At 46.0% G+C, this 12,360-nt stretch overlaps 1 protein-coding gene across 4 annotated transcripts in view; it reads left to right on the forward strand.

Annotated features, from left to right (window-relative positions):
- Positions 1-2,364: 2,364 nt before the first annotated feature.
- Positions 2,365-12,360, forward strand: part of LOC138663837 (zinc finger protein 84-like) — a 58,115-nt gene continuing 48,119 nt past the window's right edge. Inside the window, exons 1-6 of one of the 4 annotated variants that reach the window (XM_069750184.1) lie at positions 2,371-2,452; positions 6,161-6,310; positions 6,440-6,619; positions 6,703-6,826; positions 6,910-7,007; positions 11,850-11,940. In XM_069750184.1, the coding sequence (XP_069606285.1) occupies positions 6,233-6,310; positions 6,440-6,619; positions 6,703-6,826; positions 6,910-7,007; positions 11,850-11,940 (571 nt within the window). In that variant the 5' untranslated portion in view covers positions 2,371-2,452; positions 6,161-6,232. Of the gene's footprint in view, positions 2,453-6,121; positions 6,311-6,439; positions 6,620-6,702; positions 6,827-6,909; positions 7,008-11,849; positions 11,941-12,360 lie in introns of all 4 variants that reach the window. The other 3 variants (XM_069750183.1, XM_069750185.1, XM_069750186.1) reach the window with 3 other exon arrangements.

Consider the following 12,360-nt stretch of genomic DNA (forward strand, 5'->3'; position numbering starts at 1 on the left):
CTAACCCTAACTTTAGCCCCAACCCCTAACCCCAATTTTAGCTCCAACCCTAAGACTAACTTTAGCCCAACTCTAACCCTAATGGGTAAACTGGGGCAGAGGGGGTGATCCCCGGGACAGGGGGACCATCAGCAGGGCAGGGGGCGATCGCCGTGGCAGGGGGCAATCGCAGGGACAGGGCGGCCATCAGCGTGGGAGGGAGTGATCAGGGGGCGATCAGGGGGGCCATCAGCGGGGCAGGGGGCAATCACCGGGGTAGGGAGTGATCACCAAGGCAGGGGGCAATCGCCAGGGCAGGGGGGCGATCTCCCAGGCAGGGGTGATCAGGGGGCCATCAGCGGGGCAGGGGGCGATCACCGTGGCAGGGGGGCCCATCAGCAGGGCAGGGGAGATCAGGGCGTGATCGGGTGATCACTGGGGTGGGGGGTGATCACCGGGGCAGGAGGGGGCTGTGAGGCACGGGGGGGCAGGAGCGGGCTTAGGAGATGCAGCAGATGGAGGCGGAGCCGGCAGCAGCAGCGGAGGGGGCTGGAATCGGACGACGGGGGGAGCAGAGGTCAGCAAAGGGAAGTACCTGATGGCGGTGGCGACAGCAGCAGCAGCGGTGATCAGTCGGTCAGGGCAGCATGCAAGCACGTCGCTTTTCAGGGACTGGATGAAGCTGAAGAGCGATGCAGCTATACTGTACTCCACCTCTCCACATCTGATTGGAGAGCTAGCGTCACCTGGACACTAGTTCCACATCTGGGGGGTAACAGATAGGTCACCAGGAGGGATCGTAGCCCCCTGTACCCGCAGGTCGGGTGACATTTCAGTTAACCCGTTCACCCGACCTGCAGGAACGCGATCCTGCCATGATGCCACATAGGCGTCACAGGTTGGATTGGCACCGACTTTCATGATGCCTACGTGGTGTCACAGGTCGGGAAGGGGTTAGGCTAAACTGACTAAACAGACTTTCTGTCACATCCATAAAGGGGCACTTTTCTTTTTGTCAGAACTGTCAGAGGATTATTAGAGGTGAAAGATTCCCCCCAATTAAAAGGGACACCTGTGGATATTGGGGTCTTTACCTGCTACAGTTCTGGTGGGAGTTACTTGATAAAGTGCTGGAATCAGTTAAAGGGTTAAATGGCATCTGTAACTTCAACGTCTTTCTATGAAGCTTCTTTTATGAACTTTCTTCCTCTGTTTTCTGCCGTATTTCTATTACTCTCCGGAATCATCAATGTATTAAAGGGAATCTGACACTCCCAAAATCGAAGGTGAGCTAAGCCCACCGGCACCAGGGGCTTATCTACAGCATTCTATATTGCTGTAGATAAGCCCCCAATGTATCCTGAAAGATGAGAAAAACAGGTTATATTATACTCACCCAAGCGTGGTCCCGCTGCCGTCCGGTCCGATGGGCGTCGCGGTCCGGGGCCTCCCATCTTCTTACGATGACGTCCTCTTCTTGTCTTCACGCTGTCGCTCCGGCGTACTTTGTCTGCCCTGTTGAGGGCAGAGCAAAGTACTGCAGTGTGCAGGTGCTGGGCCTCTCTGACCTTTCCCGGCGCCTGCGCACTGCAGTACTTTGCTCTGCTCTCAACAGGGCAGACAAAATACGCCTGCGCCGCAGCGTGAAGACAAGAAGAGGATGTCATCCTATGAAGATGGGAGGCCCCGGACCGCGACGCCCATCGGATCGCCCGCCCGCCCAGGTGAGTATAATCTAACCTCTTTTTCTCATCTTTCAGGATACATTGGGGGCTTATCTACAGCATTACAGAATACTGTAGATAAGTCCCTGATGTCGGTGGCCTTAGGCTACTTTCACACTAGCGTCGGCGTCAGCCCGTCGCAGTGCGTCATGCCGACGTATCCTGTGTCAACGCAGCACATAGGGGGCAGCGGATGCATTATTACAATGCAACGTTTTTTGGTGCCGACGGTCTGCCACAACACGACGGTTGCCACGTGTGGCAATGCGTCGCTAATACAAGTCTATGGAGAAAAAAACGCATCCTGCAAACAACTTTGCAGGATGCGTTTTTTCTGCAAAACGACGCATTGCGACGTGCGTCGTACGACGCTAGTCTGAAAGTAGCCTTAGCTCACCTTCGATTTTGGGGGGGTGACAGGTGCCATTTAAGTCTTATAGAAACTGCAGAGAAAGAATCATTTCTGTGTTTCCAGGATCCTTCTTGTGGGAATTGGCTGCGATATCCCCTGTGCAATATATTTCTAGTATTAATGCGCCAGTAATGGGGGATCTCCACATCCCTCCACCTGCAGAGCCCCCACTAGATGAGGACAAGGCTAAATCCAAACTGGTGAAGGACTTCTGCTGACGTCAGGTCATGTGACCATGTGAGGAGATGATGTCACAGGAGGGGCGGAGCCTCTTCCTCCATTGCAAACCTGACACCAGGAAGCCGCATTGTGCGGAGGCTGCAGAGATTACACTGAGGTGATTTGGGGGCACAGACAAGTGGATATTCCTGCAAGGGGGGCTGCATGTTTGAGGGGCGCACAGGGAACAGGGAGACTTTGTATTTCTTGGATTGGGGTCTGCGTGGGGAAGGAGGGGTCCTGTTACTTGTGTGTGTGGCTGGGGGTCTGCGTGGGGAAGGAGGGGTCCTGTTACTTGTGTGTGTGGCTGGGGGTCTGCGTGGGGAAGGTGGGGGCCTGGTATTTGCGTGTGGCTGGGGGTCTGCGTGGGGAAGGAGGGGTCCTGTTACTTGCATGGGGCTGGAGGTCTATGTGTGGAAGGAGGGGTCCTGTTACTTTTGTGTGACTGGGGGTCTATGTGGGGAGAAGGGAGTGCTGTTACTTTCGTGGGACTGGGGGTCTGCATGGGAAGAAGGGAGTGCTGTTACTTGAGTGGCACTGGGAGTCTCCATGTTTAAGGAGGGGGCCGGTTACTTGCATGGGGCTGCGTCCTGCGGGTCTGCATGGGGAACGATGGGTTCCTGTCACTTGCGTAGGGCTTGGGATCTGCGTGGGAAGGAAGGGCTGCTGTTACTTGTGTGGGGCTGCATGATGTGGTCTGCGTGGAGAAGGAGGAGGTCCTGTTACTTGCATAGGGCTGCGTGCTGGGAGTCTGCATGGGGAAGGCGGGGGTGTTGCTGCTTGCTGGAGGGCTGATGTGGGGAAGAGGGTGATGTTTTGTGCATGGGGGTGCATTGCCGAATAATGTGTAATGTCACTTGCTTTGGGCTGCATGTCGGGGTGTTTTGTTTATAGAGCTCCTTTCCTCATTAATAACATTGGGTGACACAGGACTGCAGGTTTACTCCCAGCCATCAGGAGGCTCCAAACTGCGTAAAAAGCGTATAAAAAAGTCTATGTAACGGGCTATATACTCTGCTCAATTGTATCCCTCTTTTGTACAAGTACTCCGAATTATTGGTCATCATTGCATTCCTCTTTTCTCCTTCTCATTGGAGGACACAGGACCATGGGTGTAATGCTGCTGCCACTAGGAGGCTGACACTAAGTTAATACAAAGAAAGCTAGCTCCTCCTCTGCAGTATACACCCTCATGCTGGCTCCAAGAGAAGCCGTTCATGTTTAGTGTCCGTATGAGGCACACGGGTCTGGTCTTAAAAAAAAAAAAACTTTTTTATTTTAACTTTTCAATTTTTAGATTTTTGCTTTTCCCTTCGGACGAGGGGGCGACGGATCCTTACAAGTTTCTGATCTCCCCAAACCAACAAAAGGCGGGAACGTGAAGTGTCGCCTACACGTACCCCCTCCTGCGATGTAGGAAGCCTTACCTGGGCTGATTTTTAGGGCCGACGGGTTCTTTCAAGGGCACCGATCTCCCCGCACCATCAACAGACTAGCACATGGAGTGTCACCTCCATGTACCCTCTTCTGCAGCCATGCCTAATGCCAGACAATCAGCCCTGTCCATCCTGGGGGATTGAGCCCCTTGGATGTATAGAGGCACTTTTTTGGCATCCGTGCAGCCCCCCACTGTTAAAGCGGATGATGCAAGGAGGTGGATGGTCTCTCTCCACCTCCCTATGAAAGAGATGGTGGATTGAGGGTTCACCCTTTATCCCTGCACCATCCAAAATCAGCAGTGACAGAAGGAGGACTTACTGTATCCTGACCTGCTGCATACAGCTGCGTTACCCGCCACCCAGCAACTTCTCCGGGTAACTGCTGGGGCTGGAGGGCTCTGAGCAGGCCGTCAGGGTCAGCGCTGGCAATGGGGTCCCATACTGGCAGCAGGTAGGCGAACATCCGGCTTCTCCTGTCCGGCACCGAAAAATTTAGCCCCCAGCTTTGGCCTTTTGCAGGCCGCAGCTGGAGACTCCGGCGGCCCCACCCACTATGCAGATCTCGGCGGCCATCTTTCTCCTTCCCATGCCGCCTCCAGACACACGCTGGCATCCAGAAGCGGCTTCCTGGCACAAGGATCCGGAGGCATCAGCGCTGAGGACAGCGCTAGCCACATCAGGAGTGCCACACTGCAAAGAAGAGACAGGGGATCTGGGTAAGGGAGCGCTGCACTATCGCTCTCCTGCACCTCTGCTGTACCCCAAACTCTGTAGGAATCCCTTTTATTTAAAGGGGCACATAGAGGGGTACATCATGTCCCAGCCTAAGGCACCAAAGAAAACTGCTAAGACTATTAGTCTTTTTCACTTCATGTAACTCCTGCCAGTCTGCATTTCCTAAAGCTGAGAGTTCAATGCTCTGCAAAGCCTGTGACCCCAAATACATTCAGGATCCTGCCACTGCCACTGAGCCCAGTGTACTGAGTACCCCTGAGTGGGTTTTGTCACTGTTGCAATCCATGGCTTCTCTGGCCAAAGCTATTGAATCTTTCTGTGTTACTTCTGTGGATAGTAGTGTTCGTATGATTGACGTAGCCGTCAGCTAGCAGCAAGTACTCTAGAAAGTACAGGCATCTGGAAAGCGGATCCGTAGGACGTCACCTGAGCAGTCACATGCCTTGGCGTCCGTGAGCTCCGTTTCTCACTCTGCCTCTCCAGAGGTTTGTAGTGAACACGATTCTGAGTATGAATCGGATGTCTCCTTGGATCTGGATTCGCCAGATTTTCAGAAAATGGGGGATTCACTGATTGAGGCTGTCACCCAGATTCTGAAGGTTGATGAAGACTCTGGCTCCGTGCCTGGTCACGCTGTGTCCTTCAAGAGGAATAAACGCCCTCTTAGAGCATTTGCCTTTCACCTGGAGTTTCGGGCTATATTTAATCAACACAGGCAGCGACTGGATAAACGCTTCACAGGACAAAAACCTCTTGAGGCGAAGTATCCTTATTCAACTGATCTAAGGAAAGATTGGGCTGAATCTCCTGTAATAGACCCGCCAGTGTCTCGCCTGGCATCCAAAGTCTTAGGGTTAGGATCCCTAGGGTTAGGATCCCTAGGGTTAGGATCCCTAGGGTTAGGATCCCTAGGGTTAGGATCCCTAGGGTTAGGATCCCTAGGGTTAGGATCCCTAGGGTTAGGATCCCTAGGGTTAGGATCCCTAGGGTTAGGATCCCTAGGGTTAGGATCCCTAGGGTTAGGATCCCTAGGGTTAGGATCCCTAGGGTTAGGGTTAGGATCCCTAGGGTTAGGATCCCTAGGGTTAGGATCCCTAGGGTTAGGGTTAGGATCCCTAGGGTTAGGATCCCTAGGGTTAGGATCCCTAGGGTTAGGATCCCTAGGGTTAGGATCCCTAGGGTTAGGATCCCTAGGGTTAGGGTTAGGATCCCTATGGTTACTAGGGATCCTAACCCTAGCTATTTCTGTTTATAGTGAGTTTTCTAGTTGATTTTGATGATTGGCATCTGTCACACACTTCTCATCATGCGTTTCAAAAACGTAAACGCAGGAAAAAACGCATGTAAATGCGTCAAAACGCCGCATTTTTTTACCACATGCAAAAACGCATGCGTCTAAAAAACGCAGCGTTTTAACGCGTTTACATGCGTTTTTTGCACCACATGCGTTTGCGTTAAAAACGCTGCGTTTTTTAAAGCAAATGTGAAACTAGCCTTAGTCAGAAATTCAACTTATGTTCCAGTCCACACAATATTACAGAATACAACACCTACATGTTCTATCTTCTGAGATGTTTCCCATTATTATCTCCAGTAATTTTATTATTACATAGGATTTTTATGATGTTACATCGGCTCATCTTCTCAATCAGGACTCAACAATATCAGATCCTGTCAGTGAAGATATTCTATATAAGAAAATTTTCCTGATTTACCCATCAAGGATGATTATGGACAGAGACAAGATGGTGGAGAGGATATTACACCTCACCCTAGAGATCCTCTTCAGTCTTACTGGAGAGGTGAGAGATTCTGATGATTCCACATTACATCATTCATATCTATGGAAATAACAGATGGACAGAACTGGAGAGGTGAGGACTCCAGAAATGTCTTTAGTGAGATTTATCAATGTGTCTCTCCATAACCAGGATTATATAGTAATGAAGAAGACCTCTAGTGAGCACTGTCAGGTCCTTGTGTCTGAGGGATGGGGAAGACTGCTTAGCCCAATCACAGGGCCTCCACCTCACCCCCTGATGCATGAGGCCATCAATGACCAGAAGATCCTAGAACTCAGCTACAAGATGATTGAGCTGCTGACTGGAGAGGTGACACTGCTGGGAATGCTGGGACATTATACAGTAACTGTGTGAAGAGATCTGGGTGATGACAGTATCATTGTATGTGTCAGGTTCCTATAAGGTGTCAGGATGTCTCCATATATTTCTCCATGGAGGAGTGGATGTATTTAGACGGACACAAAGATCTGTACGAGGACATCATGATGGAGGTTCCCCAGCCCCTCACATCACCAGGTAATAGACAGTACTAAATACAAACCGTCTATAATTACCTGTATGTAAAGAATGAATTCAGTCCCTGTATGTGATTCCTCCAGATCTATCCAGTTTGAGGACAACACCAGAGAGATGTCTCCGTCTTCTTCTTCCACAGGACTGTAAACAAGCCGATCCCGATCTTCCCCAGGATTATCAGGTAGATTGAGAGAAGGTGTCATGAGATCTTCTCTATGATATGTAGACGGCTGTGACGGTATTGTGCTCGGTCTTGTTTTATCCACCAGTATTATACATTTTAAACTTGTGCAGTGCAAATGGCGGAGATGACATTACTAAAGATGACCATAGACATTAGGGCCTCAATTCCTCAAGTTTTTTTTTACACTTTTGTGGTGTAAAACATCTTCAAATTTTCAAATTTGTAATAAGGAACTAACAGGTTCGATTTAGGCCGGCTTCACACTTGCGAGTTTTACGGACGTAAGAGCGCAGAAACTACGTCCGTAAAACTCGCAAAACATACGGCACAATTATTCTCTATGCCCCTGCTACTATCTGCCGTATTTTACTGATCAGTATTATACGGCTTTCTACGGCCGTACAAAATCGCAGCATGCTGCGTTTGTCACCGTACTGCGCAAGAAATACGCCAATGAAAGTCTATGGAAGCGTGAAAAATACGGATTACACACAGACAAGCAGCGTGACTTGCGAGAAATACGCAGCGCTGTTAGAGAGAAAAGCCGGCAATTCAGTGCGGTGTACAGTAAAATCACACTGACAGCTTCCAGTCCAATAGGTAGAATAAATGTGTACACATAGAATAGGTATATATATATATATATATATATATATATATATATATATATATATATATATATATATATATATATATATATATATATATATATATATATATATATATATATATATGTCAGTGAGACACATATATGTATATATATTAATATTTATTCCAGCGCTATACAGCTTGAAAGCCGGTAATTCAATTACCGGCTTTTTCTTTCTCCTTCCTAAAACCTGACATGATATGAGACCTGGTTTACATACAGTAAACCAGGTCTTCTCTCCATTTTTTTTTGCAGATTCCACACTGCTAATGTCAGTAGTGTGTATCTGCAAAATTTGGCCGTTCTATCTACTAAATTAAAGGGTTAAATGGCGGAAAAAATTGGCGTGGGCTCCCGCACAATTTTCTCCGCCAGAGTAGTAAAGCCAGTGACTGAGGGCAGATATTAATAGCCTGGAGAGGGTCCATGGTTATTGGGCCCCCCCCCCTGGCTAAAAACACCTGCCCCCAGCCACCCCAGAAAAGGCACATCTGGAAGATGCGCCTATTCTGGCACTTGGCCACTCTCTTCCCATTCCCGTGTAGCGGTGGGATATGGGGTAATGAAGGGTTAATGCCACCTTGCTATTGTAAGGTGACATTAAGCCTAATTAATAATGGAGAGGCGTCAATTATGACACCTATCCATTATTAATCCAATTGAATTAAAGGGTTAAAAAAAACACATTATTAAAAATTATTTTAATGAAATAAAAACAAAGGTTGTTGTAATATTTTATTTTAACGCCCAATCCAATCACTGAAGACCCTCGTTCTGTAAAAGAAAAAACATAATAAACCAACAATATACTTACCTTCCGCAGATCTGTAAAGTCCAACGATGTAAATCCTTCTGAAGGGGTTAAAACATTTTGCAGCAAGGAGTTCCGCTAATGCAGGCTGCTCCTCGCTGCAAAACCCCGGGGAATGAGCTAAATATAGGTCAATGATCTATATTTAGCTTCATTTGCGGTGAGGCGCCCTCTGCTGGCTGTTCATAGATCGTGGGAACTTACCTAGAAAGCCTGGGAGCTTTCTAGGAAAGTTCCCACGATCTAGGAACAGCCAGCAGAGGGCGCCTCACCGCAAATGAAGCTAAATATAGGTCATTGACCTACTTTACCTTCATTTTCCGGGGTTTTTGCAGCCATGAGCATCATTGCATTAGCAAAGCTCGTGGCTGCAAAATATTTTAACCCCTTCAGATGGATTTACATCGTTGGACGTTACAGATCTGCGGAGGGTAAGGATATTGTTGGTTTATTATGTTTTTTACTTACAGAACGAGGGTCTTCAGTGACTGGATTGGGCGTAGAATAAAATACTCCAACAACCATTGTTTTTATTTCATTAAAATAATTTTAAATAATGTGTTTGTGTTTTATTTAACCCTTTACTAGTATTGGATTAATAATGGATGGGTGTCATAATTGACGCCTCTCCATTATTAATTAGGCTTAATGTCACCTTACAATAGCAAGGTGGCATTAACCCTTCATTACCCCATATCCCACCGCTACACGGGAATGGGAAGAGAGTGGCCAAGTGCCAGAATAGGCGCATCTTCCAGATGTGCCTTTTCTGGGGTGGCTGGGGGCAGGTGTTTTTAGCCGGGGGGGGCCAATAACCGTGGACCCTCTCCAGGCTATTAATATCTGCCCTCAGTCACTGGCTTTACTACTCTGGCGGAGAAAATTGTGCGGGAGCCCACGCCAATTTTTTCCGCCATTTAACCCTTTAATTTAGTAGATAGAACGGCCAAATTTTGCAGATACACACTACTAACATTAGTAGTGTGGAATCTGCAAAAAAAAAAGGAGAGAAGACTTGGTTTACTGTATGTAAACCATGTCTCAAATCATGTCGGGTTTTAGGAAGGAGAAAGAAAAAGCCGGTAATTGAATTACCGGCTTTCAAGCTGTATAGCGCTGGAAAAAATATTAATATATACATATATGTGTCTACTGATATATATATATATATATATATATATATATATATATATATATATATATATATATATATATATATATATATATATATATATATATATATATATTATATATATATATATATATTAGTTAGGGCCAGAAATATTTGGACAGTGACACAAGTTTTGTTATTTTAGCTGTTTACAAAAACATGTTCAGAAATACAATTATATATATAATATGGGCTGAAAGTGCACACTCCCAGCTGCAATATGATAGTTTCCACATCCAAATCGGAGAAAGGGTTTAGGAATCATAGCTCTGTAATGCATAGCGTCCTCTTTTTCAAGGGACCAAAAGTAATTGGACAATGGACTCTAAGGGCTGCAATTAACTCTGAAGGCGTCTCCCTCGTTAACCTGTAATCAATGAAGTAGTTAAAAGGTCAGGGGTGGATTCCAGGTGTGTGGTTTTGCATTTGGAAGCTGTTGCTGTGAGCAGACAACATGCGGTCAAAGGAACTCTCAATTGAGGTGAAGCAGAACATCCTGAGGCTGAAAAAAAAGAAAAAATCCATCAGAGAGATAGCAGACATGCTTGGAGTAGCAAAATCAACAGTTGGGTACATTCTGAGAAAAAAGGAATTGACTGGTGAGCTTGGGAACTCAAAAAGGCCTGGGCGTCCACGGATGACAACAGTGGTGGATGATCGCCGCATACTTAATTTGGTGAAGAAGAACCCGTTCACAACATCAACTGAAGTCCAGAACACTCTCAGTGAAGTAGGTGTATCTGTCTCTAAGTCAACAGTAAAGAGAAGACTCCATGACAGTAAATACAAAGGGTTCACATCTAGATGCAAACCATTAATCAATACCAAAAATAGACAGGCCAGAGTTAAATTTGCAGAAAAACACCTCAAGAAGCCAGCTCAGTTCTGGAAAAGTATTCTATGGACAGATGAGACAAAGATCAACCTGTACCAGAATGATGGGAAGAAAAAAGTTTGGAGAAGAAAGGGAACGGCACATGATCCAAGGCACACCACATCCTCTGTAAAACATGGTGGAGGCAACGTGATGGCATGGGCATGCATGGCTTTCAATGGCACTGGGTCACTTGTGTTTATTGATGACATAAGAGCAGACAAGAGTAGCCGGATGAATTCTGAAGTGTACCGGGATATACTTTCAGCCCAGATTCAGCCAAATGCTGCAAAGTTGATTGGACGGCGCTTCATAGTACAGATGGACAATGACCCCAAGCATACAGCCAAAGCTACCCAGGAGTTCATGAGTGGCAAAAAGTGGAACATTCTGCAATGGCCAAGTCAATCTCCAGATCTAAACCCAATTGAGCATGCATTTCACTTGCTCAAATCCAGACTTAAGACGGAAAGACCCACAAACAAGCAAGACCTGAAGGCTGCGGCTGTAAAGGCCTGGCAAAGCATTAAGAAGGAGGAAACCCAGTGTTTGGTGATGTCCATGGGTTCCAGACTTAAGGCAGTGATTGCCTCCAAAGGATTTGCAACAAAACATTGAAAATAAAAATATTTTGTTTGGGTTATGTTTATTTGTCCAATTACTTTTGACCTCCTAAAATGTGGAGTGTTTGTAAAGAAATGTGTACAATTCCTACATTTTCTATCAGATATTTTTGTTCAACCCTTCAAATTAAACGTTACAATCTGCACTTGAATTCTGTTGTAGAGGTTTCATTTCAAATCCAATGTGGTGGCATGCAGAGCCCAACTTGCGAAAATTGTGTCACTGTCCAAATATTTCTGGCCCTAACTATATATATATATATATATATATATATATATATATATATATATATATATATATATATATATATATATATATATATATATATATATATATATATATATATATATATATTTATATTTTTTTTTTTTCTTTTTGGGACACATGGATCACTTCTATAGCGGTATGTTGGTTTTGCAAGCCTTCGAGAAAACCACGCAGTACGGATGCCGTACGGATTACATACGGAGGATGCCATGCGCAAAAAACGCTGACACACCCTGCCTACGGAGGAGCTACGGACCACTATTTTCGGGACTTTTCAGCGTATTACGGCCGTAATATACGGACCGTATTTTCATACGCTGAGTGTAAAGCCGGCCTTATACCGAACTGCAGCTATAGTATTTGTCTCCAATAACTACTGCTGTCGTGTTGTTTTTGGTCATACTAATTACATGTTTCTACCACTTTTACAATATTTGTTTCAGGGTGAAGATCTGACCCATATTAATACTATAGAGACCTATGTGAGGAATGATGAGCAGTGTAAAGAGGAGATTCCTACATATGACTACCCAGGTGAGTAGTAACCACTAAATTCAGAGAAGTCACAGATTCTTCTCAGTCACCGGCTGTGGCTGCTTTATTGGTGGTGTAGTCCATCCGTATCACAATCGTGTGATCACCATTTCGTCTCTAGACCACAACATTCTCAATACAAAACTGTTCAAATGACTTTGGGCATTAAAAGCCCTTTTCTGTAGAACGTATAGCCTGGAAGATACACCTACCCCCCTGAAATTAGGAGATGCTGCCAGTAACCTGCCCAGATCTGTAAACTACAAAGACAAATAACCTCAAACGTACAATGTACTGACAAGTTAAAAAATCATTTGAAGAAAAATATTATTAAGGGTCTGTAAGAGAAAGCGGAGGGTAATGATGCTGTTGGCTTCCTAGAACCCTGATATCTTATTGGATAAATCTACCTTCTCTCTT

The sequence above is a fragment of the Ranitomeya imitator genome, chromosome 2 (assembly GCF_032444005.1).
Source record: "Ranitomeya imitator isolate aRanImi1 chromosome 2, aRanImi1.pri, whole genome shotgun sequence".
Taxonomy (NCBI): Eukaryota; Metazoa; Chordata; class Amphibia; order Anura; family Dendrobatidae; genus Ranitomeya; species Ranitomeya imitator.